Genomic DNA, 27,116 nt, shown 5'->3' with positions numbered 1-27,116 from the left:
AAGATTTGTGGGGGAAGAGTAATAGCAGATGGGAAATCAATTGGGTTATAAATTAGTGTCTCTATGCTCTGTTTTGTTCTCTTGTGTTTAAAGATTAATTGAAAAAAAAAAAAAATGGCATGTGCCCAACAGAAAACATTACTGGCTGCATTTTAAACTGAAAGTTTTGAAAATGAGTTCACGAATCATTTCTCTGAAATGAATTAATTTATCTTTTGTACAAAACTTGGATGAGTTAAAGTTTTCAAAGTGGGAAATAACAGTGGCAACAGTGGCAAACACTGAAGGCAATGTGTTTATCCATACATTTTCCCTTCCAAGTCTGCAAATATCCTGAAACAGTGCGATTTGGAAAATTTTAGATTGCTCCTGTAGGATGGTAGCTCCAAAAACTAATGCTGATATTTTGAGAGTAAATATTGTCATGATTTGTTATTGGTTATTTAAGCAAAACCACCCAGCTAACATGCTTAACGTCCCCAAACTATCTGATGCCTTGAATGTCGGGAGTCCCCTGTACCGTACGTGATAGGGGTTATAACCCACCCCACGATTCAGGGCTTTCTGCTCCTGCTTTATGGTATGGTTGAACGTTGGCATACAAACCAAAGGGCCTAGTGACAGTTGACGCACAGAGGATGGTATGAGGTAAAATGCCATAGCGTTATTCACTTGTGTATGCATTCAGAATATGTTTTATTGTCGCTGAAGACATTTTGGCAGTGCTCGGGAATTAGCCGTGTTGGTGCAGCGAGCATTGTGTTTATCGTTTGGTTTGCGCTGTTGACTTAGACAAAAATAGGTCACACTTAGTGGTCAGGAAAATTCTGCTGGGATCCAGGTAACAACATTTCCATGAAATCATGGGTCTGTTTCCAGTCTTGGCAGATCTGAGGTGGGTTTGTCTCTGGCTTCACTGAGAAGATTATGTCGAGGCTCAGTTTGGGTAGCTATTTTAATGTGTCCCGCTTGCTGTTTGTTTGTTTTCAGGTGAAAAAAATCTGTTTCCTTGTGAAGTCTCATGCTATTTTAAATATTTGTCTTTTCCCACAGCAATGTGTACAGTGCTGCAGCTGACAGAGCGCCTTCTCTTGGATCATGCACAGCGACTGCCTGAAAGTAAAGTTCAGTACGTAGACTGCTCTTGCTGCCGCCGATCTGGGTCTGATCCCTGAGTGTTTCTGTGGGCGGTGGAGAGGGTGGGCTTGGGACTTTGCACAAAATGTGGAACTCCTTGTGCCTTTGCGTCCGGTTGGTTTGCAGAGCTGCCTCCCTTGCTAAACGTGTTTCTTTCTCTGTTTTCAGGCAGTATCACCGTGCCCTTGTTGCAGTACTGCTGAGTCGGACCTGGCATGTTCGAAGACAGGCCCATCAAACAGTTAAGAAGCTCTTGTCCTCTCTGGGAGGGTACAAACTGGCCTATGGGCTCTTGGAGGAGCTGAAAGTGGTTCTCAGCTCTCATAAGGTGAGTAGCCAAGAAGCCTAGTCTCTCCTTAGCCAGTTGTTTGTATGCTGCCAGTCTCCTCCCTACCCTAGGTTTAGTTAGTGGTGACATACGGCGTGATACGAAGATGATTCAGTTCCAGATGATCTCCTAGAATGCTACTTGTTACTAGATTACTGCAGACTACTGTCTCAGTGTCTGTGGTGTGCCTAGTCTTCCCTATATACACAGAAGACGTATTATTCAAAATTGTTTGGGGAGGAAGCTGCAGTTTTCTTTGTCCTTCTGTTATTTTAATCCAAAATTAATCCCTGCTGGAAGACCAAGTGCTTTGTTCCTTTCTTGGTATCCTAGTTCTTTGGCCCTGGCTTGTAGCTCAGGCTGCCTATTGAAAACAAACGTAATATAAATGCTTTAGTAGCAACTAATATCAAAAGTAAAAAGAAAATCAAAAAAAGGAAACCGAGTGCTGTATTATTGGGCATGTTGCTAAGCCAGCGCCATGTCAAGCTGTATAATAGATTAAGTTGCATTAATTAGATACCAAGGCTGGGACTTTGTAAATAGTCTTCCCATGTCACAGATACAGCCTGAATAAAGTATTTTTGAAAAGATACTGGCTAAAATTAGACTGCCGAAGTTGGGCATACTGTTCCCAGCCAGCTGGTTCAACCTTTTCCTAAGTCCTCTTTGCCAAAAATGATCATTTTAGTTTTATTTTACCCTGGCTTGCCAAATCTAGTGTAGTCCTCCATTCTTAGTCTTTCTGTCACTGTCGTCTCCATGCTTTGGTTCCGCTGTTATCCTTTATCCCTTCTTTCCTGTGAAAACTTGAGGTTGTTAGTACTGACGGAGGGAGCTGATTGTTGGTATTCGGTATGGTGTTACTGTGGGGAGGTGTGCTCAGGGCTCAGGAAGGCTTGGTGTGATGTGTTAATGACAAGTTGTCCACTCAGGTTCTGCCTCATGAGGTCCTGGTGATGGAGTCGGGAGAGCTGTCAGAGCTAGGAAAGACATACATTCCTCCCCGCGTCCTCCATGAGGCACTCTGCGTCATCTCAAGCGTGGCAGGGCTGGATGTGGATTCCTTTGAGCCAGAAAAGCTGGCACTGGAGATGCTGCTGGTGAGCCATCATCCATCTGTAGGTAAGTGAAGGGATAAGACCCCTCTCACGGCTAAGGTACGGGTTTTTTATCTTACCTTTTTATTTTCTTGCATTAGCAGTCTGCTTCGTATTTATTATGCTCATTTATTCTTCTTGCCAGTGGCAGTGCAGCCGGGTCTTTGGCCAGCCCTCCTCGTCAAGATGAAGATAGATCCCAAAGATTTCATTACCAAACACCTGAATGACATATTACCCAGGATCACGGCCTACACTCCCGAGAACCAGGTGAGAAACTTCTGCTTTCCTTGTGTTAGTTTTGGGAGATACTTTGGAACAGGAGAGTTTTCTGGAGGAGTTAAGTGCTAGCTGGTCTATAGGGAAGGAGATCTGTCTGAAAGGTGGGGAAAAGGCAGGTTCAAAGAGAACGTCTCTGGTGAAAAGGAGCTGGGATTTAAGGGGGGAAGAAGGTATGCCAGCAAGCGAGTAGAATTCTAGATAAGATTCAAGTACCCACTGAACCAGGAATTAGGTATTCAAACATAACGTGGGCTGCCTCAACAGGGCATACTTTTTTGAGACAATTTCAAGGAATACTGATAATAATGGTTTTTTCCTTTGTTTTCCTGATAGTCATCTATGAATGCAGTGGGATCTCTCTCTCTGCTTTCACCTGGCAGAGTGCTCCCGCAGCTCATCAGCACTATCTCAGCATCAATGGAGAATCCAGCTCTGTGCCAGGTTACTCGAGAGGAATTTGCCATCATGAAGACACCAGAGGGAGAACTTTATGACAAATCTATAATACAGAGGTAAGACTTGACAATTTTTTTTTTTCCTCTGTGCACCTGGGGATTGATTGCTGCCGGCACCGAGCCAGCGGGTGAGGGGTTTGTCAGATGCTCTTTCCGGACAGGAGTTCCCAGATTTGTGTGCCTGCATCTTAGTCCAGAGCAGTGCTGATTCTTTTCTCTGCTTTTCCTTCTCAGTGCTCAACAGGATAGTATGAAAAAGGCTAACATGAAGAGGGAGAACAAAGCTTATTCCTTCAAGGAACAAATCATTGAGCTGGAGCTGAAGGAGGTGAGTTGATGGGAACAGGCAAGCCAGTAGTGACGGTTCTGACACCAGGCTGTCTCGTACGTTTTGTTGCGTGGCTTCTGGCATATGTTTGTACGCTGCTGGGAAAGCTTCTCTCAACTTCTTTCAATACCTAAATGTTATCTTCTCTTATTTGTATCAATTTATGTGGTATTCTGCTTGTTTGTGAGTGCACTTACTAGTTGGTAATACCTGGTTTTTTTCCTTCATCTGTTGTTCAATGTATCTCGTGTAACTTTCCCAGTAAGGGTTGTTAAATAGGTGCTTCCATCTTGTAGACAGGCAGCAGTTCAGTTCGGTCCAGCCAGAGCAGGGGGTGTAGGTGGGGGGAAGAATTGGTGAAAGGAAGGGAACGTACCCCGTCGACTGGGGTATTCTTTTATTAAAGGTTGACTTCTGTTTGCTCTGGGGAGGATGACGTGCCCATCCACTGTAGAAAGAGCTGGACAGCTCTTTCTAATGATGTCAAATAATTTGTGACCAACTGAAACACGGGAGAAACTGATGGGACACTAAAGTGTTGTTAACCTGCTGGTTTCCATTTTGTGTCTTCGCTTCAGAGTGATATGCTTGGAAGAATATTTTGATACTGTTTTGAGAGTAAATTGCAACAAACCCCAGTGTGTCCAACTTTCTTCTCTACCTAATTGAGGGGATGGTGTTAACAGCTCCCGGTTAATAATGTCCATGGCTCTCTACTGCAGGAAATAAAGAAGAAGAAAGGAATAAAGGATGAGGTGCAACTAACTAGCAAGCAGAAGGAGCTGATGCATGCCCAGCTGGAAAGGGAGTCTCAGATAAGAAAACGGCTGAAGGAGGTAAGTTTTGGTGGTCTTTTTTGCCAACTCTGCAGCTACCATGACCCAAGTCATTTTGACAAAAGGAAAATGGAGTAGCATAGAGAATATTTAGCGATAACCTATTTGTTTCTTTCATTAGAAATTAGATTTAACAACTTGATCTTTTCCCGATGGAATTTTTTATGGTAACCTTTTGAATTGTTTCTCTTACAGCTCGATAATGAGCTGGAAACAGCCCTAGGACTCCTGGACACTGTTATAAAGAGAAAGCCTCCTGGTCTAACTCAGTACATCCCTGGTCTCATCGGTTCCTTCTTGCCACTTCTTCGGTCGCCTTTGGCTGCCCCAAGGATTAAGGAACCTTTTCTTTCCTTAGCTTCCTGTGTCATGCCTGCTCGACTGAAAACCTTTGGTTAGTATTTGCGGTTACTATTCAAGGGCAGGGTGCGTTATTTTTATGGCAGAGCGGTGAAAATCCTTGCTCTTACAAGCTGTGGATCATGACCATGCACCACAGACAGCCATGAGGAAAAACCACCCTGGAACAGTGCTTAGGGAGGTGACTGCGATGTCCCAGAGACCCTCCTGCTGGAGAGGACTGGGTTCAAAGACAAGGAGTTGTCTGGTCATTGTGACCACCCCTCAGTAGCACTTGGTGGCAGTGGGATTGTCTCCCCTGTGCCGAGTTTGGGGGACGTAACTCACACGTACGTGTGTGAGGGAAGCTGCCCCGTAAGCCTCGGGGCTGGGCTTCCTTCTCTGTAGCTCTTCTGCAGCCCGGGCTGTTTGCCCAGAGCTGTTATAATTCCTGGGTCTGTGCTCCTGGGGATTTTTCTCTCAAGAAATCTTTGGTTTTGGACTTCTCAGGGATTCTTTACTCTTCCATACCAGGTACTTTAGTGAGCCACGTGACCTTGCGCCTGATGAAACCAGAATGTGAATTAGATGAATCCTGGTGTCAAGAAGAGCTGCCTACTGCTCTGAACAGAGTTGTTAGCTTGCTGCATGCCCACACCATTCCCAGCCGAACAGGCAAGGGAGAGCCAGGTAAAAAGTACTGTAGATCCCTCTGACACACCCCGCTCCCAATAACTCTGTGAGCTGTTTTGGTTTTGATGGTTTGTATCATGTTTCATAGGTAAGACTTCACTTTTTTTTTTTCTTTTCTTTTTTTTTATTGGATAAGGCTTCAAAGATATGAAAAACCTTAAGGTTTTCTTTTGTGATGGTAGTAGTAGAAATGCTGTTACAAGTGTAGTAAGTGTAGAAATGAAATAACAGTATTTTCTCTTAAAATGCTTCATACAGAAATTATAGTAGTGAAATTAAGGCTCGTCTTTGCCAAGGACAGTTTCTACCTTTCAACACCACTTAGCATAAGTGATTCCGTGAGACTAAGTGGAAAGACGAAATAATTGCTTGTTATCTGTGATCTCAGCAGTGAAGTGCCTGTGGCCTCTCCTTGTTTGCTGTGTAGTGCTGCAGTTCATGAATATTTTATTCTGGCACAGTTGTAGAAGAAGCAGTTCTTGCCTACTCTGTAACATGAAAGCAAGCACCAATATTTTTACGGCGCAAGAATATGATCTGGGTTAAAATGAACCTTTTTTCTTGAATTTTTTTGTTTTCTTTTTTCTTTTTTTTCACTGGGTTAGTTTTAATCTCGATCACTTCCAGAATCTGCTTCACGATGGGGTGCACAAGTACTTGTACCACCACATTGAAGGTGCTAGTACAGAAGAGGGAGGGTAGGGCTGCTTCCTTCAGAGGCAGGGATGGCTTAGCCTTCTTAAAGCATCTGGTGTGCTGTAGTAGATGGTTTGTAATTTTTGAAAGGAAACGTAGGATTCCGTTTGGTCCCTTACCCCAGCAGTTCAGTTCTCCTCTTACTGGTCTGTTGCCAGTCAGATCCACAGCTGTGTGACTGTGGCACGCGTCGTCTTCGCGGCTGAGAGCAGCAGTTGACCGTGTTGAGCACCACTTCCGTGCTGAACGTCTCCGTGATAATTCGGTGTCTCCACTATGGAACTGTTTGCCATAGTAAGCGCGAGTTCATTAACCTTGGAATCCATTTTCAGGCTTATTTCCAGAAAGTAGTGGAAGTAAGAACCCGCCTCCTTCAAGATTTCCTACAGTGCTTAATTAAGTGAATATCTGATATTTTTTTTCACTTCTCCTGCAAGAGGAAAGAAGTAGGTTCTGTAACGCTTTGATGGACAAGTCATGTTATATTCCCAAATGATTTTTCCTCATTTTCAAAGTTCTTTGGAGTGTAGTCTTGCAATATTATTTAGTAGAGGTTAGCTTCTTAGGTTACCGTGAGACCTAAGAGAGACCATACCTCATTATAATGTGGATGATAACATTTATCATTCGTTGCTGAAATGCCAAGATACAGTTTATAATCTTTTTCCTATTGGTCAATACCAGCTACTGTGTTAATAGAACATTTATCTTCTCAGACAAAGCTTTCTTCCTCCTGCTGCATATAGAGGGACAGTTGCTTAAGCCTAAAAATATCTGGCCAGTAATGAAAAAAAAGGCAAAAAAAAAAAAAAAAAGCATAAAAGCAAACAGTTACTGAGCAAACAGAGAGAAAAATCCCACCTCAGAAACGGAGGGAGTTTTACCTAAGCTATTCATGTTAGGCAGTTAGGAGCTCGCAGTGTGTTTGGTATTTAATATTTCTCCCTTGAACTACTTTTGCAGTCTCCGTGCCCTACATAAGCTGACTAATACTGCAGTATTGTATCTGCAGTGCTCTTCATCTGCATCTTAGAAATTTAAAACCTGGCCTTCTCTGACAGCACAGATAGGATGTAGAAAGCAAACGTTTTCCTTAGACGTCTAATACTTGAATTTTAACTGGACTAACTGGAGGACTAGAAGGAGCATTTGTTGTGTCCCGTAGCCAAGCCCCTGTGCGAAGGAAGGAGCAAAATCTTCAACAATGAGAATCCAAAAGCTTTGATTTTTTTCAGGGGGAGAGGGGTGTTGAGACTTGCACCAGGATTAGAGGAACCTCATTCTCAAGAATCCAGCTGAAGACTGTAATGAGAGGTTAGCTAGGCTGGAGGAGGCGTTTAAAGGGAATGTAGCTGCAAATGGGCCCCTGCTTTGGGACAAATGAACTTTAAAAGTGACTTAGTTAAATTGTATCAGATGCCTGTGTGGATCCTCCTGCTCAGACGTAAAATTGACCATAACTTTTTTTTAGTTTAATTCATTTTAATTCTCAGAGTCTACACACAAACTTAACGCACTTTAAATAATAGATTTTATTTCAACTTTGATTGTGTGATGGATTTGGCTTTGTGTCCCGTCCCCCCCTGCCCACAAGTATTTCCAGGATAGGCAAGACCTCAGTTTTGCCTGTCTCTGTGGTTTAAGCCATTGAATTGTTGCAATTTCATTTACAGTGTGTGTTTTCACACTGTTGAAGCATTGGAAGTAATTTGGAATCCTAAAGTGACTTTAATTAAAGCCAGCTCATTGATGTAGCAAGCAACAACCACCTTAGGTAGAATCATAGAATCGTTTAGGTTGGAAAAGACGCTAAGATCATCAAGTCCAACCGTTAACCCAGCCCTGAAATGCCAGATGTCACGGCTGGAGCCATGCTGTGGCTGTCGCTAAGTGAAGTGGCAGAGTGGTGGAGGCTACGCAGGGGCCGGCTGCCCGCGCTGCTTTGAAGGGGCTAAACTTTGTCTGTGTGGGGAAGGTCCAGATACACGTGAGCCGGTGTCCTTTAGACCGGGTGTTTCTAGGGGCATAGAAATACTTAGGGTCGCTTAGCGTGTTTGTACGTGAGGCTGAAGCTGGCCGTATCTGGTATGTGCTACCAAGGTGGACATTTTACACCCGTCGATATTGTAAAACAAAGACATGCTTAGAGTTACAACATTTGGGAATATAACAAGATCAGCTATGCTCACAGGACTGTGTTTCCTTTTTGCAGGTGCTGCACCATTATCAGCTCCAGCATTTTCCTTAGTCTTTCCTCTCCTAAAGACTGTTATGACTGAGACGCCTCGTGACAGTGAAGACAAGGAGGAGTTTCTGGTCAAGATTCTGCAGATCCTTACGGTCCATGCTCAGCTGAGATCATCAGCAAACGGCCAGGCTTTGCTGGTGGACGAGGTAAGTGGGAGCTGTGGGGATGAGATGACCTTCAACACTTCTTCAGATGAGGCATGGGATAAAACAGCTAAAGTGTAAACTGGGCAAAGCAGATTAATTCTACAAGTTAAAGTTAACAATCTAAGGTTGTTTTCTGTCACAGGTTTTGGTTACCTGTCCGGCCCTAGGTTTTGATTGTGATTTTTACAAGGAGTGTCATACACGGGCAGGGTACTTTGGAGTCACAAGACGTAAGGTTTTTTCTCCTCCCTCCACCTTTTCTCCTTGCAACGTTTCAGAACGGCCCAGAGTTGCTGCCCCGGAGGGACATGCTGGTTCTGCTCACCCGGGTGATAGGAACGGGTTCGCCACGGTTACAGGTGAGTCCTCGGCTTCATAACCACAGTCCGGATTCTGCCTAAGTTTCATCAACATCTAACTGAGGGAAATACACCCACCTGGTTTAAGTCTCTGAGGCTGGTGGTTGATATATTACCAGTTTTCTCCTGTGCTTATGGTATTGGGATAAAATGCCTGTATCTTTTCTTTCCTGTGGGTTTTATTGCACCAAACGTATTCTTCAGTTTTCCACAGGTGACATCTTATTCCTTTTCTAAGGCCTTGCTCTGGCAAAGAAGTTTAGTAGTTGCTCCCCCGAGTAACCAGCAGTAAACTTTGTCCTAAGGGATGAGATGGCAGAAAGGCCAAAAATAACAAAAAGGCAAAGGGTTGGACTGAACTCATCGGTTCTCGTTTTCGTCACGAACCTTTGTCACTGTTCTTTGAGAATTTCTTCTCTTGTGATAGCACGCAGCCCCCACCCTGCGCTTGCTCTGACCAAACGCGCGGCAGCAGAAGGCAGCAGTGGAATCTAATAGTTCCTCACGGCATTTTAGGTTTTGGCTTCCAACGCGCTGACGGCCCTGTGCGCAAGCAGCAGCGGGGAGGACGGCTGTGCCTATGCAGAACAGGAGGAGATCGACGTGTTACTTCAGGCCCTGCAGTCTCCATGCATGAATGTTCGAGATGCAGCTCTCAGGGTAGGTGGGAATCGTTCAGGAATCACTGAATTCCTCAATTGTTTGGGAGGTGAATCTTCTCCAACACTGATGAAGCGAGGCTTCCGCTGTGATGCTAGTCTTTGGGTAGTGTGTCTGCAGGAGGAGGCACCAGCTACTGAACAACAATACTCCAATTAATGCTCTTTGTGCTAGATTTATCTTGCAAAAAGGAGTACTCTGTGTCTATCCACACCTTTGTTTTGTTAAAACAGATGTAATTACGCCAACTTAACACCTTCTATTTACAATTGCATAGAGCTTAGTCTTAAAGAGAGAAGCTGTCAAAAAATTCCTATGTCTGTATTGGGCCCAGTGTTTTTGGAAAGCTTCAGGCTTAGTCGCTTCTCAGAACATAAGAAAGAAAGAAAACAGCCAAGGGCGCTTGGTTTTCTTTGCCAGGAAACAAATTTCAGCTTAGCTCACCTGAGCTGGCTTCTCTGTACTGAGAAGCAGAGAAGACTGTAGTCCCCAGAGCACAACCCAGTGCCCCGCTGCCTCTCCGCAGCCTGCCTGTTCTTGAGTTTCACCACCTCGCCTGTCAGCAGCACGAAGTCCTTGATCTGCGCGGGCCACGTACTGCACAACCAACCATGAATTTTGACGCTTCCAACCGCTGAGAGCTTGACTTGGCAGAGGTTTTAAGTGTTTTAAAGTGTCTGTTTCTAAAATCAGGTCCTTGCATTGATTCTCCTGTAAACTAATTCAGGGGCTGATGGAGCTACAAATGGTTCTACCAACCCCAGACAGCGATGAAAAGAATGGACTGAATCTGTTGCGTCGCCTTTGGGTGGTGAAGTTTGATGTGGAAGATGAGATTCAGAAGTTGGCAGAGAGGTAAGAGTTCTTCCTGGCTGATTGGATTGTAAGGGGATCTCCCTCCCTCTCGCCTCCTGGGGCTCCGCTGGCCGGGGCTTTGCCTCCCACAGGCGGAGGGCGGCTTTAGGTCCCCCTGAAATTGCGTATCGCAGTGGCTTCTCTTGCTGACGGGTGATCGGTCACCTCTGTGTGTGTGCTGCAGGCTGTGGGAGTCCATGGGTCTGGAGCTGCAGCCTGACCTCTGTTCTCTGCTGATCAAAGATGTCATCTACCACGAAGAGGCAGTGCGACAAGCGGGTGCTGAAGCTCTTTCCAGAGCTGTAGCTCAGTATCGAAACCAAGCAGCAGAAGTCATGAATAAACTTACAGAGATTTACCAGGAGAAGCTCTATGTAAGTACTCTTGTCCTAAGGGGTTGACAGGCAGAAGCTTGTGCTTTATTTTATATTTTTTATTAATCACTTTTCCTTTTATCTGTCTTGAGGATGTGCATGAAGCCTACTGTTGCTGTGTTTGAGCTTATCGCAGACTTTAATGTCTCGAGCCTCAAGTTATCAGCCAGTAATGGCACCATTGTACAGGTGGAAGATATGCCTTAGGTGATGCAGGAAGACTGTGGCAGAGCAGGGTCAGTCTAAGTCGTTTTGGGCCTAAGCTAGCTCTCTGCTTGTTTTTTTACCACGCTCTTCTGCTAGCGGTGTCATACCTCTGTGCAGTATTACAAAATGGCATCGCAGGTATGGCTGACAGTATTCTCTGCGTGCGTGTCCTTGGAAAAGGCATTCTGAAATTTTTTCTCCTTCCAGAGGCCACCTCCAGTTTTGGATGCTTTGGGACGAGTGATATCTGAATCACCGCCTGACCAGTGGGAAGCAAGGTACAGTCATCTTCAAATCGATCTCATCGCTTCCTGTGCATCCAGATGAGATGTTTGAGATTTATATTTAGGAGTTCAGGCAGTGGACAAATAAGGGAATGTTAAAGGAACAAAATCTATGCAGTTGTATTGACTTGCTGGTTTCATGCGTCCTTCTGGGAGGGAATATTAGTGCCCCTCAGGCAGGCTGGGCAGGCCAAACTGCAATGCTCTCAGTTCCATCAAAATACTGGATGCTGTCTTCCCTATGTCCTTCTGATAAGAACAGAGTCTTTCCCCTCAGACTGATTTTTGTCTTATCTTACTGTATTCCCACCTCTGTATGGGCAGTTGATTGATTGTTTCAAGAGCGGCAGTGCGAACCTTAATGAACTGGAGAAATTCCAGTTTCGATAATTACTTTTTGTCTACTTGTACGCCCGGTACAGGTTTAATTGGAGATCATCTTGTTCGCTGCCCATTTTAAGCTTAATCTGTTCTTCAGTGCTGATGTACCTTGTTGTAAAGCTGCTGGATTTCAGCAGTAGATGAAGTGATCCCGGTGTCTGTCTTTGTTGGCCCAAGTGTCTGTAACGCTTAATTGGGATAAAAGTCCTCATACGGCTGAAGGATTGTTGTCCTTTTGGGAACCGGCAGCATGGGGTTGTGTAATGAAACGCACGTAGGCTGGACGCTCTGAAGCTCTCTGGTTTCGCAATGGGTCTCTCTCTCAATTTCTGTAACGTACTGCTGACAGCAAATGTGATTGTCACCTCAAGCAAATTCTGTGAAAAGCCAGGAAGCTCACAAGCTCTCCATCTTTGCAGGTGTGGCATAGCTTTGGCCCTCAACAAGCTCTCACAGCATCTGGACAGTTCTCAGGTGAAGCCCCTCTTTCAGTTTTTTGTACCGGATGCCCTGAACGATCGCAGTCCTGAAGTCAGGAAGTGCATGTTAGATGCCGCTCTTTCAACGCTCAACACTCATGGCAAAGTAAGTCTGAACGTTTCTCTCTCTAGCAGTAGAAAAAGATGGAATGAAAATGTCGATACTGTGTTGGAGCCCATAGATTTTTCTTTTTTTAAATTATTTTGTTATTTCTTAGAGGTTGCTGTTACGTGTAACAGCTGAAAACTTCCATGTAGTAGGAATTTTTGTGTGTTCGGAGTTGTTCTGTTAGTGACTAGTGTTGACTAAGTGTAGCTCTTCCCTGTCATTGCTATAAAAAAGAAATAGCCCTGAATCAACTGGAGTTAAAATGGTATAAAACTAGAGTAATAAAAGTAAAATCAGACCACAGATCTTTTAATCCTGGGAAGGTGAGAATTCCTTTTCAGACCCCGTGCAAAGCAAAACATGACAGCTTGCTGATCGTTGGCTTAATTAAACTGAAAGGAACAGAAGTCATTCAGAGAATTGAGGACCATCCTTCTCACTGCTGGCCCTTCTCCAGCAGCGCTAGGCGGAATGCGAATGTGAATCGCTCAGCTTCCGATTTCCTCGTACATGCCAGTCACCTCTTCTGGGCAGCCCTCTGCATTCCTGTCAAGCCCAAGGCAATTGGAGTATTTTCATATTGTTCGTTCTTTCCTTCTGTTTCTTGGAAAAGCCACGTGAAGCTTGTTTTATCTTTCTGTTCTCCCTTTGCAAATGGAGCAAGCAAAAGAGCCGGCGCTGATGTTTAGGCTAGCAGTCTTGCCTAGTAGCTTGCGTTGCTTCTGGCAGGACATCATGCTGGCAGGTTTGGGGGATCTAATTTTTAAGAGCTAAATTCTCTTTAGCAGGAAATATTTGTTGCCTGTTGGGATGGCACAAGGTTTTATGTGATGTGACACATTAAATGAACTGTAAATACAGCGTGATTGTTCGGTTTGTTGGCTCAGAGAAGAACAAGCGTGTCCACTGGGCATAGCAAATCTCATTCTGAGTGGACTCTAGTGGCAGCTTCTGTGGTTTTGTTTTTCAGGACAATGTTAACTCTCTCTTGCCAGTATTTGAAGAATTCCTGAAAAATGCTCCTAATGACGCCAGTTATGATGCTGTCAGGCAGAGCGTGGTCATTCTGATGGGTTCACTGGCAAAGCATCTGGACAAGAGTGACCCTAAAGTGAAACCAATTGTTGGCAAACTGATAGCAGCCTTGTCCACACCGTCTCAGCAGGTAGGTGCCTTCCTGGAGGAGCTCTCGCGTTCCACGCAGAGGCAGGTTAACACTACGATACTTTTAGGGATGCCAGAGAGATGAAAAATGGCTCTGGTGACAGAAAGCTGTCTTTGTGGGTGCAGTCCACAGGGAAGTTATGTTGGTGATGATTATTTTGAGATCTGATAGCTGGTGAATTGTTTTACAGGTTCAGGAGTCAGTGGCAAGCTGTTTACCACCTCTGGTGCCTGCAATTAAGGAGGATGCAGGAGGAATGATACAGAAGCTAATGCAGCTGCTTTTGGAGTCCGATAAGTATGCTGAGCGCAAAGGTGCAGCTTACGGGCTGGCGGGCCTGGTGAAAGGCCTTGGCATCCTCTCTCTCAAGCAGCAGGAGATGATGACCACGCTGACCGATGCTATCCAGGACAAGAAGAACTTCCGTCGGCGTGAGGGTAAGGGACAAAAGCTTTTCCCTCCCAAATACTTCAAATTTCTCTTGTATCTACTACCACTGTGGTCAGATCAAATGATACCTGAACCCTGTGCTTGCTTTAGCTACCTTTATTTTACTAAAGTTTGCAGAGGAGGAAACGGGGAGTGTCTGTCATGAGGCCATTGATTGCGTATGGTGTCCTAAAATTGCTCTGTTTGCGTTGTGGCGGAGGAAGGGTTTCTGGTCCTAGACAACCTGCCCGTGCCCCTCTCCTGTTTTCGAAGGCAGGTGTTGCTAGGTGGGCTCCCGCTCCCAGAGCAGGAGCGCTGGACGTACTCCGCTCCAGCTGCTCCGGAGGGGCTCGCACAGCCTACTTGTTCCTTTTGCTGCTGGATCTTTCCTGTCCTTATTTCTGCTTCCCTAAGCTAGGACTCGGAGGACTGTTATGTGTTTTTAATGCTGCTGGGCTTCTTGTCCTTTCTGAGACCAGAAATCCCCACTACAGCACTAGCCACAAGTGCAAGAAGGCGAGAGACTTTCAGCTGCGAGGTTTGAGTGCTTTTGGAGGAATTCTACAGATATTTGGCAAATTGTATCTTCTCTTTCCATCCCCTTTAAATGAAGTTGCGTTTTCCTCTGACTGTCCTTTTTGTTTCTTTAGGGGCTCTGTTTGCCTTTGAGATGCTCTGCAGCATGCTTGGAAAGCTCTTTGAGCCCTACGTGGTTCATGTGCTACCTCACTTGCTGCTCTGTTTTGGAGACGGGAACCAGTACGTGCGAGAGGTAAGATGCTTTACATTTCTGAGAACAGAGTGTTGGGAGAAAACCAAAATGGAATGGATATGAGTACTGTTTGTCACTAGGCAAATTGAGAAGGTGGATCTATCCCTTGAGATACCGCTAATACAATTTGATCGTCTTAATAACGGAAAGCATCTTATTTCATTGGCCATTAATTGGGAGCTACTTGGCTGGCTGCATCATTGTACTTAGACACTATTTTACATGAAGGCTTTGTTCCCACTGAGTCTCTGAGGAAGGAGAAAACACGCGTTGTGACACAGCTTGTAAATGGTCTCTTCTCCTTGGAGGCTGCAGATGACTGTGCCAAAGCCGTGATGAGCAACTTGAGTACTCATGGAGTGAAGCTGGTTTTGCCATCGCTTCTTGCAGCACTAGAAGAGGAATCTTGGAGAACCAAAGCTGGTATGGACCAATATCTGGCTGACATGGCTGAGAGTAACCCAGAGTTCCCTTCGCTCTCATTCCCCTTCTTTATCCCTTCATCCCTACAGACGGCCGTGATAGTTTATTGTCTCATCGGGGACTGTGGAACTTACAGCTTCTGAGATATATAAATGAGTTCCCTCACACATTTGAGCAACTCTTTTCCCCCAGTAGATTCAAGGGACACTTTTTACCCCCTGTCTCTCTAGAAGTACTCCAGAAACTGGAAGTTTCCTCCTCTCCTTCTTTTCCCTGGTACAAAACCAAACAAACAAACAAGCCAACACCATGTTTTTAGTGTCTTTAAGTGGCATAGAGTGGCTTAATGCATTTCAGGCATTCTGTGTTTTCTCAGACTGGTAGATTTGAGTTTGAGGTAAAGGGATCATCTTCTCCTATCTCTTCTTAACGCTGTGTATTATTTTGTCTTTTGTCTTTTTTTTTTCTTTTTTTTTTTTTTTTCCTTTCCTTCTGTGTACTTCATGCCCAGGATCGGTGGAACTGCTGGGGGCTATGGCGTACTGTGCTCCCAAGCAGCTCTCTTCCTGCTTACCCAACATCGTGCCAAAACTTACCGAGGTGCTCACAGATTCGCACGTGAAGGTGCAGAATGCGGGTCAGCAAGCTCTCAGGCAGATCGGGTCTGTCATCAGGAATCCAGAGATCCTGGGTAAGGACTGTCTGCATCTCCAATGTCCCAACATGCCCATGGTTTATAACAGCGAGGTTTATGTTCACAACATTTAGGATTAAATCCAAACTTCTATAGAAATGAAACTACTCCTAGAAAAGTATAACGTGAAAGCTTAACAGCAGCTGCCTGCTTCACGGCTTTTTGAATGCTCGTATCCGTTTTGTCAGCTAATGTTAATGGGGTTTCCTCTCTCCCTGTGCTGCTAGTTGCTTTAGAAGGATCTAAAACATCCCATGGGAGAACACCAGCTCGCCCTGACGTGCGTTTTTGGTTTATGTACAAATAAAGCCTTTTCTCTCCTCTTTAAAAACGTTCAGCAATTGCTCCGGTTCTGCTGGATGCTCTCACCGACCCCTCCAGGAAGACCCAGAAGTGTCTGCAGACCCTACTGGATACCAAATTTGTCCATTTTATTGATGCTCCATCCTTAGCACTGATCATGCCAATTGTCCAGAGAGCTTTTCAGGACCGTTCCACAGACACCAGGAAAATGGCTGCCCAGATCATTGGGAACATGTACTCCCTGACGGATCAGAAGGTATGCTCTCGGACCGTGTGCTCTAGTTCCTGTGTTAGGAGATAACAGAGCAAGCACTAGAGAGAATTCGTTTGGTTTGGGGATTTTGCTGTTAAGGTAGACAATATTAGAATCCACGCAGCTGCTTTAATTAAATGTATGTAAAGGAACAGATAATAGCTATAAGGCAGCGACAATTCTCAGGTGCTTAAGACTGTCAGCTTTGTACTTTGGTCATCTAGTTATTACCAGATTCATCCCTGCAAAAAGGTCTTGGAATTTTTACTGTATAAGAAATGCCTTAACAAACAAACAAGCAAAACCAGTACCAGTGACACACAGATCAGCTGCTTACACGTGGATCCAGGGTTTGTTTGAAAAGTATTTGTAGAACCTCACTGTAGGCTAAAGATCTGTGTTTAATTTTTGTGCTGATAATCTCTACTTTTAAACCTTGTGTAAATGTTAAGAGTGTTGGATTTTCCTTAGATACAAAGTGCTGGGCTGTGGGTGAGCACCAAAAAGGTTTTGAGTGGTCTGCGCGGAACTGGTGTTGTTCTTGGATTTGCAGAATAATTCAGTGTGCTTATTAGCAGGATTGTGATGAAACTCTCAAGATGTTAAGGATGATTGCTAATAATAAGGAGCTGAATGCCCTTTACATGAAGGTGACTTAGATTTCTTTCTCATTTTGAATCTAGTTCTTACTCTTTGGGCTCTCTGTTTCAGGATCTGGCTCCTTACCTGCCCAGCGTGACTCCTGGACTGAAGGCATCCCTGCTGGATCCTGTACCTGAAGTAAGTCTTCCGCACAAATGCGGTTTCTCTTTCAGCGCATTAGGCTAGGCTTTGTCCTGATCTTCTGTAGATCTGTAATCAGTCTGACACATCTGTCTTGGTAACTTTGACGGGATATTTTGCAAATCTCCGTTCCTTTTGTCTGTTAGGTGCGTACGGTGTCTGCAAAGGCACTGGGAGCCATGGTGAAGGGTATGGGAGAATCATGCTTCGAGGATTTGTTGCCATGGCTGATGGAGACGCTGACATACGAGCAGAGCTCAGTGGATCGATCTGGTGCTGCTCAAGGTGAGGACGGCTGCGTCTGAATACTGAGTTCAGACTTTCTCCTATTAAATCAGATTAGCTTGTTCTTTCTTGTGTTTATCAGCCCCGTTACCTGCTTTTCTCCCCAGGTCTGGCTGAAGTTATGGCTGGTTTGGGGGTAGAAAAGCTGGAGAAACTTATGCCAGAGATTGTAGCTACTGCCAGTAAAGTGGATATTGCTCCACACGTACGCGATGGTTATATCATGATGTTCAACTACCTGCCAATTACCTTTGGAGACAAGTTCACTCCCTATGTTGGTCCCATCATTCCTTGTATCCTTAAGGTACGTAGCAAAGGCCTGAAGAGTTTTATTTATTAGACGATAAAACCAAGGCTCTCGAGTATTTTAAGCATCATTTACAGTAATTGTGAGACAGGCAGAGACTTGTCCAGCTTTGCTGGACAATACAAAATATAAAAGAATTTAAATTATAAATTATTTCTTGTTCCAAGTTATTTGCTTGCTGTCTTCTGTTTGTAGTCACTAGTAATTTCTTGAAATCACCTTTGTGCATTCACAACTCTATAGTTCATTTACTTTTCATGGTTGAGAGAGAAAACATCGTTTTGTTTTCCTCCTTGGTTTTGTATATTGTGCTGAACGCCCCCAGCTTTCACAGACGCTTTTCTCTCTCTGTTCAGGCCCTGGCAGACGAGAATGAGTTTGTGCGGGACACTGCCCTGCGCGCTGGCCAGAGAATCATAAGTATGTACGCCGAGACTGCCATCGCGCTTCTCCTGCCACAGCTTGAGGACGGCCTGTTTGATGACTTGTGGAGGATAAGGTAAGGGATAACCGTCTTATCCACGGACATTTCTCTTCCATGGTTGGGAAACTGGTGTGATTTAGACTCTACGTTGCTCCTCAAGCAAATGTAGAGACCTCCCGGGAAGCAAAAGCAAGTCTCTCCTTTTGCTTGTTGATTTGAATACGAAGCCTTATAGCACCGAGTCTGCAAAGCCCTGCCAGCCGTGGCTCAGGTTTCCTGGTACCTGCAAAGCATTCCTACGAGGTTATTAATTCTGGTGGTGACTCTGGAGAGCACTTCCAGGGCAGCTGATGTGGCGGTATTTAGCCCTCATGTATTGTTTTTCATTATTCAAAATGCTGAGTAAGTTATTGTTCTCCTGTGTATGGAAATGTGCAGCGGAGCGCTCACAGCTAATAGCGATTGCTCAAAAATTAGTTGTACTAAAAGGCTTGTGTCAGCTGAGTGCTGATGGGTGAATGTCTTTTGGGTTGAGAGAGATACCGGCAATGTCTTGTTCCTTTTAGGAGTCCAGGCTATTCCCTGATTCATGGCTTTGATACGGGAATTCTCTCAGCCCCTTCCAGTCTGGAATTCATTCCTGCCCTTTCCCTTCAGCACGCTGCTTCTCAGTCGTGCAGGCAGACTGATCTTAGATACCAGCCCGTGCAGCGTTTCAGTGCTGACCTAGCTCTTTGCCTCGCATTTTGCTCACGTCTGTATTTGACACGCTGTCATATTTGGTCGGGTACCGCCTGAAAACCCTGTTTGTAACGCTTGACTTGCTCCTCTTGCCAGGTTTAGCTCAGTTCAGCTCCTTGGAGATCTTCTATTCCATATCTCAGGAGTCACTGGAAAAATGACGACAGAAACTGCCTCAGAGGATGACAACTTTGGAACAGCCCAGTCAAACAAGGTAAAGCTCTTCTTGTCTGTTGTGCCTTTATTATTATTTTTTTTTTAAATCAGCATGGAAAGCCTGCTAGAAAGACATATTGAATAATCGCGTATTTTCTTCTTTCTATAAGTTTCAGGAGTGGATAATACAATTTTGTTTCTGTTTCTTTTCAGGCTATTATTAATGCTCTCGGTGTGGAGAGGAGGAACAGGGTGCTGGCAGGGCTGTACATGGGCCGCTCTGACACCCAGCTGGTGGTGCGCCAAGCCTCCCTGCACGTCTGGAAGATTGTAGTCTCAAACACTCCTCGGACGCTGCGTGAAATTCTGCCAACCCTCTTTGGGCTTCTGCTGAAATTCTTGGCCAGTACTTGTGCGGACAAGCGAACGGTGAGAAACTGAGTCATGCCTTCCTGTCACTGCAGGTGACCATTTAAACCAATCCCTGAGGAGCACAGGATAATTCCTTACTGTAAATCACTCCAAAGCTGCCATTAATTTAACTGTTCTGAGCATGAGTATGTCCGAGTTCTCTCTTTGCTGAAGGCAACTGTGATGACAGTAAAACTATCTGTCTATCGTTAGTCATAATAGTAGTGTTTCCATTCCTACTGCTCTGTCTGTGCTGTGAACGGTAGTTTATGGTCAAAAGTTAACATCTGCGCACAGTTCACCTTCTTAAGTTTTATAAAACAGGAAAATAGCTATTGAATACATTTTTTGGGACAGGTTGCAGCACGGACATTAGGAGACCTTGTCCGAAAATTAGGAGAGAAGATCCTTCCTGAAATCATTCCTATTCTGGAAGATGGCCTGAGGTCAGACAAGAGCGATGAGAGGCAAGGAGTCTGCATTGGGTTGAGCGAGATAATGAAATCCACCAGCAGGGATGCGGTAAGTTGGTTATGTTATGATGTAAGATATTTATGTTATGATGGAGGTATTGCAGCTGAGACAGAATAATACAGCTAGTGCTGGACTTGTTTTATGGACTGAATTCAGGGCTTAGGACTCCCAGGAGTTGCTGTTCAGGCAAATGTATGCATTTGTACCTGTCGGTAAATTTAAAACATTGCACAGTTCTGACTTGTATGAGATATAATAATAGAAATCATCCACTAGGTAGCCTTAGAGCACTGCGCACGTGTGTGTTGATTAATCCTGGTTTTTTTCCAATATATTTCAAGCCAAGAGCAATTTAGTTTCAGTTGTTAGCTGCTTTACTGAGATGCGTGTGTCTGTTGTGCTTTAGATATTCTGTAATTTCATCTCTACATCTTTAGGTCCTGCTTTTCTCCGAGTCCCTAGTTCCTACCGTGAGAAAAGCGCTCTGTGACCCTCTGGAAGAAGTCCGAGAGGCTGCAGCGAAAACATTTGAACAGTTGCACTCAACAATTGGACATCAAGCCCTTGAAGATATCCTGCCGTTTTTGCTGAAGCAGCTGGTGAGCTTTGCTCAACGTCAGTCAACAACTTGGTTAATGATGTTGTGGGACAGGTTTTGAATAAGTAGCTTAGAGGAGACGGAGGATTGTAGTGGCAGACCTTCCAGGGAATGGCAGCTCTGTTTTGTCTCCTCCATGGAGTCATCCTAGCCATCGGCAGGGAAGGTCTTGTGGCTAAAGCATAGGCCTAAGAATTGCTACATCTGGCTCTGCCAGGGAGTTGCCGTTGTCACCTGCTTAAGTTGTTTGGCCACCGTTCCTGATACGGAAAAATCCCTCTGATGTGGCAGAAGAGCTTGGTATGAGAGCATTTTTGGGTAGAAGGACTTGTGTGTTGGTTATATGATGACATGGTAAATTGTCACTGGAAACAGGGTTTAGCTTGGCGTGTCACAGATCATCTCTCAGGTTCATAACTTTCTCTTTCCCTGTAGGATAATGAGGAAACATCTGACTTTGCTGTGGATGGTCTTAAACAAGTTATGGCTGTCAAGAGCCGGGTGGTGCTGCCTTATTTGGTGCCAAAGGTACAATTGGAAACAAATTTTAAACTTCAGAACTGTGCTTTTTCCTCTGCTTGCTGCCAGTTTTCTTTGGACCGATACGCCAAAAGGAAGAGCATAGTTTGAAATTTTCTTCTCATTTTATGCTCAAAACATTGTCATTTGGGTTGTGATGCATTTATACTTGGAAATTTTTCATGTCGTAGATGAATTGAGATTCCTTCTGAAAAAACTTCCTGCTTATCTTGCTTTTTGTTTTTTGTTTTTTGTTTTTTGTTTTTTTTTTTAGCTGACTGCTCCCCCTGTGAACACCCGCGTGCTAGCTTTCCTCTCATCAGTGGCAGGGGACGCTCTGACACGGCACTTGAGTGTCATCCTGCCTGCTATGATGTCTGCGCTGAAGGAGAAGCTGGGGACCAGCGAGGAGCAATTGGCACGTAGCACAGCTCAGCTCTTTGTTCTGACAGGTTGCCTGAAGATAGTGCTTCGGGTTTACTTCCCAGCACAGGATCTGTGTTCTCTAGATTCACAGATTGCATGTTTTAATTCAGTCCATTAGCTTCTTCAGGATGAGTCTTTTTGCCTGGTGGCATATTGTGAGTCGAAAAACGTATGCTTTCCAAATCTATTTGTATCCATGTAAAAGTCTCTTTGGCCTGCAACAAGATACAATTCTCAGTTTACTTATTCTTGGAGCACTGCCAGAGTGTCTAGTTAACTTTGTATTTATTCTTGGCATAGAAGACAGAGAGATTAAAGGGCTGAAGGGAGGAAATCTCCTGTTTTGCATGCAGCACTCCTGTACTGCTTTCCAAAACATCTGGTATTTGGACTCCAGAGAACATCCCGGAGTTGTGATTGCAGATAGACGTGTACTAAGTTGGTGAATTAGGAATGTTAGTGACGGAGTCCTGTTGTCTGTCTGCTGTAGATGCCCATTAGCTCAGCTTCTAGCCCCAAGTCTGCCTGGAGATCTGTAATGTACCCGCAGACGCGCTTGTAATTAGCGTTGGGACGCACAGCATTAAACTACCTAAATTAAAAAAATGTTATCTGACAAGAGCCGCAGTCTCTGAGGGGTGAGTAAGATGGGGAGACGGAACTACTCTAATTTCTGTAAACGAGCCCTTCTGCAGCTGGAGAGCAACCTGTGTGGCAGAGTTTGGTCACTTGTTAAATTGTGAGAGTTGGTTATGTACCCATCTCTGCTCCAGGACTGAACTGAGCCTTGAATGGTGATGCGACCGGCTATTTAATGAGAAATGATTAGCAAGTGGGGTGTGTTGTAGTATTTCTCGAAGACGTAATGCTGTGGATAACGTGGGGAAACCTGGGGCTAAATCTGGCTTTGTTCTATTTGAGAGTTAACGTCAAGTTAATTTGGACTCTTTAGGAGATGGCAAACTGCCAGTCTGTAATCCTGTCTGTGGAAGATGACGCTGGACAAAGAATTATAACTGAAGATTTACTAGAAGCTACCCGCAGCCCTGAGCTGGGAATGAGACAGGCAGCAGCTGTCATTCTCAATATCTACTGCTCCAAGACAAAAGCAGACTATACTGGGCATCTCAAGAGCTTGGTTTCAGGCTTGATACGCCTCTTTAATGATACCAACCCTGTCGTTCTGAATGAAAGCTGGGATGCGCTTAATTCCATCACCAAGGTGAGAGGCGGCTTAAAAAGGTTACAGTGGTAATGCCTGGCAAGGAGAAAACAGGGCTAGCTGGTAAAATACTGCCTAAATTGAACCTTCTGGTTTGATTGTAAACTACATTTACATTTGCAAATGCTGCAAAGATTTGAGCGTTGCAAGATGAGCGTCGTGAGCCAGTAGCCAGGTCTTCGGAGGAGGCGGGAAACGGGCGTCTTCTCGACACACCTGAGAAGAGTTCACGAAGCATAGCTGGTTGCCACGTTGGCCTCATCTTTGTCTTGCCCTTCTCTCCTGCAGAAATTAGACGCTGGGAACCAGCTTGCTCTCATTGAGGACCTGCACAAGGATATCCGGATTGTAGGGAATGAGGCCAAGGGCGAGCATGTGCCGGGATTCTGTATTCCTAAGAAGGTAAAGGATCAGAATGCGCATGGATTCCTCACAGCCTAACACCCGCCTTGCGGGGGAACTGGCTGATGGGACTTTACAGCTGTTAGAAGCAGTGACCATTGGGGCGTTCCAAACCTGTTTGTTGGAGAGGCTTTTTGTAGGTTACTGCCGCTCTTGAGTTGCCCTACAGAAGACTCCTCTTGTTACAAGCTCTTTGACAGTTCCGTTATGCGTGTAAGTCATGGTCGCTGGCTGCTTTTTGTGGGGGCGTAAAGCTGGACTTCTGTGCCAGATTTCTCTGGTTTAAAAATTCCCTGAGCCACCACCACTTTTCTCATAGCAACTGGCTTAGTAAGGCGTAGATGCATGAAATCAAACCAAATAAAAGTAGCTCTGTAAATGTGGAAGCAGGCAGCTGAAGGTCAACAGGAAATTGAGAGAAACTCTCCCAAGTTTGTGCATCTGGTGTATAACAGGAGCAAAAATAAGATACATATTTCTTGCATCTTAGCTTCTAAGCTTTCTTATCTGATTTTCATGACAGGGAGTGACTTCCATACTCTTGGTGCTGCGGGAAGGTGTTTTAACTGGTAATCCAGAGCAGAAGGAGGAGGCAGCAAAGGCCTTAGGGCTGGTTATTAAGCTGACTTCTGCTGAAGCTCTTAAACCATCTGTGGTGAGCATTACTGGGCCACTTATTCGGATCCTGGGCGATCGGTTCAGCTGGAACGTCAAGGTGGCTCTGCTTGAAACATTAAGCCTCCTTTTAGCCAAGGTAAGATTCAAAGTAATTGCCTGTGGTCTGTGAACATTTTCCACGATAACCTTCAGCAGTATCTGTTGCTGTTCATGTAAATCCAGCTAGGGTGGCTGCTGGTGTGGACTTGGTATTTAGGAATGGCACCGTAACTGGACTGTATTCTTCCAGCAGCTTCTGGCCTACCAAAAAACCCCCCAGTGCTTGAATCACTGGGCTGCTTAGAAATACTGCTAAATGCTGATCCCACTTCCAAGTGATTAAAAACTACCACGGAATTAATCTTTCCCCTGTCCGCCATTTTTATGAATTATTAAGTGCAAAGGTGATCATCTTATGTATCTTTGAACTGAGCCGAGCTTTTATTTAGTACTCTGTATACAAAAGGCTGCTCATGATAGTGTAAAATTTTTCAGCAACTTGCATTGCAGCAGGCAGAAAAGAAGATTAGATTTGAAAAGGTTAAAAGTTCCGTGGTATTGTTTCATTTTTCCTACTTTAGCAGTATGTTAGATCTGGGCGAGGGCTGTTTGTGATAACTAACTGCTACAGAGGAGGGCCTGCTCTTTTCAGGCTTTGATTTCTAGGCACCGTTTCAGACTTGACTGCGCCGCTTTCCCTTCTTTCGTCTCTGGCATAGGTTGAGATTGCCCTGAAACCGTTTTTGCCCCAATTGCAAACCACCTTCACCAAAGCCCTACAAGACTCAAACCGTGCGGTTCGCCTTAAAGCTGCCGATGCTCTCGGTAAACTCATTGTCATCCACGTAAAAGTGGATCCTCTCTTCACGGAGCTACTGAACGGAATTCGTTCCAGCGATGACTCTGCGATCAGGTAAGCCGTAGGTGACACCTCAGACCTTCCTGCTTATTAAGGATGAAAGAAAGGACTAGGATGGATGAACAAAACTATAACAGCTATTTGCGTAGAATTTATCTTTTTTTTTCCTCCCCTTAATTCTGAGAGTAACATTTACTTATTAGTGAAAGCAGTTGCCTGTTAATCAAGGGTTGTGGAACAAAGAATGTGGATGATGGGGACTGCGGGTGAGGAGCTAAGCTGTGACAGTGCCTGAGGGGAAGCCTTGCTCCGTACCTGCCCGGTTCTCTCCCCTGCACACACCCTGGCAGCCCACTCCCAGGTACAAGACTGTATCAACTCTCAGTCGGACCTGCAGTAACACAGCTGGTCTTGCATCCTAAGCGCACAGATCCCTAAGAAATAAAACTTCCTGATTTGAGGATTTTTTTAATGTTTGAATAGTCAGAAAATATTTATGCTGTAACAGACAGACACAAGTACACAAATGTGGAAATATTCTCTCGCATGGTGTTTCCAGCAGTGCAGAGAGAGCATCAGTCTCCCGGACGGTAAGGCGTGTTCGCGTAATTGCTGTGTAAGAAACTGCTGCAGGTATCCAGAGCTCAATTTCTTCTTTAGGGCGTGGGGAGAGGCAATGCCTGACCGTAAGTTGTGATCACTTCTAGGGACACGATGCTGCAAGCGCTGCGGTTTGTAACACGAGGAGCTGGTGCAAAAGTTGATGCTGCCATTAGGAAGAACATCAGCACGGTGCTTCTAGGGATGCTGGGACACGATGAGGTACTGCTTCAGCCGGCTGCAAAGGATCCCTGCTGTAGACAGTCACGTTCTTAAATTTAAAATCTGAACGTTCTAACAAGTATTTTCCCAAATAACTTCCGGGGGAAATGACTACTGATAGAGTGGAAAGAAATTCGGATAAAGAAGCATGGGGTTGGGCATTACTCACTGAACTGAACACGCTCTGTAAAATCGATCTCGTTGGAGCCTTGTAGTGTGTTAGCCACGAGTCGGGTGCAAGAGTTAGAAATCCCCAGCCAGTCACTGGTAACTCTGAAAATCCGAGAATTTCATGTTTCCTTAGCAACCGCGTATGTGGGTTTGACCTGCAGCTCCTCACCAGTGTGTCTGAGGCAGCTCTGACCTCAGGACTGGCTTTTTATCTTGGAGAAAACCGGCAATTCCTTCGCTATATGCCCATATGTCTGTCTGTAGGCTCTCGGGTGGGGGTTATCATTTAGGGGGAGAACTTTTTCAGATAACGGCACGTTTTTCTCCCAACGAGCAAGAAGCTCTTCCAAGTTTATTACGGGGTCTTCTGTATATGGCAGATAGCAACAGTATCATCTGTGAGATTAAAATTAATCATCCGGTAATTTCTTCTTTATGCCTTAATCTGTGCAACATAGACATGCAACTGTTGGCATGCTAGAAATAGAAGACATGAAGAATTCCCACTGGATTCTAAGTTTCAGGGTGGAGAGGAGCAGTGACGGGATGGCCACATAAGCAAGCCAAAGCAACAAAAGCCTGGAGGTTTTAAATTAAAAGTAGTATGAGTCTATCACAGAGATAAGCTCAGCTAGAGATGGCTAGAAGTGCTGCTTGCTTTCCAGGCTGTGAATCTAAACTTCTCTCTTAACACGCCTCTGAAAACATTCACTTTCATCTTTATGACTTCTCCATGTAACAAATCAGAATTTATGTAAGGTCTGTAATTTCTCAGTCTCTGCTGGCTTTTTTGACTGTGGATTTGGCTTGAAGTTCCCTTATGTACAAGAAACCTCGTGAACTGATAGAAATCCTCAGGTAGTAGGAGTGAACTACTACTAGTAGTATTTATTTCCTCCTTCTCTCTTTATTCCATATCATCATCTGTCTCTTGCTCTTCTTGCTCCTTATCTCTGCTGCGTATGGAGCTCAACCAGCGTTACTCTTTTCTTCCTTGCCTCGTTAGGATGCCACCCGCATGGCCTCGGCTGGCTGCTTAGCGGAACTGTGCGCCTTTCTGTCAGAAGAGGAGCTCAGTACTGTTCTCCACCAGCACTTACTGGGTAGGTGAAGCCGGTTACGGTGACTGGAACTGATTCTGAAAGCAGGGGACGGTACCCTCTTAGCCGTTGGTTCAGGCAAACTTTGTGACTCATTATTTAGGTTCTTCATCTTAAACCTGAATCTGATCTTCCTGTGCTTTTCTTTGCTCCTGGCTGTTCATTTGAGCCGCCGGGCACATAGTTGAGCACAGCGTGGTGGTTGTGATTTGGGGTTACCCGTACTTTTTTTTTCCTGGATTTGTTTTCAGATGAGTTGATGGAAGTACGGGCATGGCTGAGCGATTGCTCGTGCTGACAGAGAGGCGGGGAGGCGGCAGGATGTTCAGGCAGGGTGGGCGGGAGGGCCATTCCACCTTTTTTGATGACGCTGTCATCTTAGATTGGCTTATGCTAATTGCAGACCACATCTGATGGCTTCAGA

At 44.9% G+C, this 27,116-nt stretch overlaps 1 protein-coding gene across 3 annotated transcripts in view; it reads left to right on the top strand.

Annotated features, from left to right (window-relative positions):
- Positions 1 to 27,116, top strand: part of GCN1 (GCN1 activator of EIF2AK4) — a 43,384-nt gene that overhangs the window by 11,964 nt on the left and 4,304 nt on the right. For 2 of the 3 annotated variants that reach the window (XM_082325374.1, XM_082325373.1), the window contains exons 17-54: positions 1,054 to 1,129; positions 1,306 to 1,465; positions 2,401 to 2,590; positions 2,711 to 2,835; positions 3,181 to 3,359; positions 3,537 to 3,630; positions 4,353 to 4,466; positions 4,662 to 4,860; positions 5,340 to 5,495; positions 8,407 to 8,588; positions 8,867 to 8,947; positions 9,464 to 9,607; positions 10,335 to 10,462; positions 10,647 to 10,836; positions 11,251 to 11,321; positions 12,128 to 12,293; positions 13,267 to 13,461; positions 13,652 to 13,898; positions 14,541 to 14,662; positions 14,971 to 15,085; positions 15,597 to 15,776; positions 16,118 to 16,338; positions 17,047 to 17,115; positions 17,265 to 17,403; positions 17,511 to 17,707; positions 18,067 to 18,209; positions 18,972 to 19,089; positions 19,245 to 19,460; positions 19,800 to 19,964; positions 20,354 to 20,515; positions 20,950 to 21,042; positions 21,308 to 21,451; positions 22,412 to 22,681; positions 22,970 to 23,083; positions 23,607 to 23,837; positions 24,460 to 24,653; positions 25,307 to 25,421; positions 26,599 to 26,695. In XM_082325374.1, the coding sequence (XP_082181500.1) occupies positions 1,054 to 1,129; positions 1,306 to 1,465; positions 2,401 to 2,590; positions 2,711 to 2,835; positions 3,181 to 3,359; positions 3,537 to 3,630; positions 4,353 to 4,466; positions 4,662 to 4,860; positions 5,340 to 5,495; positions 8,407 to 8,588; positions 8,867 to 8,947; positions 9,464 to 9,607; positions 10,335 to 10,462; positions 10,647 to 10,836; positions 11,251 to 11,321; positions 12,128 to 12,293; positions 13,267 to 13,461; positions 13,652 to 13,898; positions 14,541 to 14,662; positions 14,971 to 15,085; positions 15,597 to 15,776; positions 16,118 to 16,338; positions 17,047 to 17,115; positions 17,265 to 17,403; positions 17,511 to 17,707; positions 18,067 to 18,209; positions 18,972 to 19,089; positions 19,245 to 19,460; positions 19,800 to 19,964; positions 20,354 to 20,515; positions 20,950 to 21,042; positions 21,308 to 21,451; positions 22,412 to 22,681; positions 22,970 to 23,083; positions 23,607 to 23,837; positions 24,460 to 24,653; positions 25,307 to 25,421; positions 26,599 to 26,695 (5,802 nt within the window). Of the gene's footprint in view, positions 1 to 1,053; positions 1,130 to 1,305; positions 1,466 to 2,400; positions 2,591 to 2,710; positions 2,836 to 3,180; positions 3,360 to 3,536; positions 3,631 to 4,352; positions 4,467 to 4,661; positions 4,861 to 5,339; positions 5,496 to 8,406; positions 8,589 to 8,866; positions 8,948 to 9,463; positions 9,608 to 10,334; positions 10,463 to 10,646; positions 10,837 to 11,250; positions 11,322 to 12,127; positions 12,294 to 13,266; positions 13,462 to 13,651; positions 13,899 to 14,540; positions 14,663 to 14,970; positions 15,086 to 15,596; positions 15,777 to 16,117; positions 16,339 to 17,046; positions 17,116 to 17,264; positions 17,404 to 17,510; positions 17,708 to 18,066; positions 18,210 to 18,971; positions 19,090 to 19,244; positions 19,461 to 19,799; positions 19,965 to 20,353; positions 20,516 to 20,949; positions 21,043 to 21,307; positions 21,486 to 22,411; positions 22,682 to 22,969; positions 23,084 to 23,606; positions 23,838 to 24,459; positions 24,654 to 25,306; positions 25,422 to 26,598; positions 26,696 to 27,116 lie in introns of those variants that run through there. The other variant, XM_082325375.1, reaches the window with a different exon arrangement.

This window comes from Platalea leucorodia, assembly GCF_965183815.1.
Source record: "Platalea leucorodia genome assembly, chromosome: 12".
Taxonomy (NCBI): domain Eukaryota; kingdom Metazoa; phylum Chordata; class Aves; order Pelecaniformes; family Threskiornithidae; genus Platalea; species Platalea leucorodia.
The sequence above is the reverse complement of the archived record's forward strand: the minus strand, read 5'-3'. Positions and strand labels throughout refer to the sequence as shown.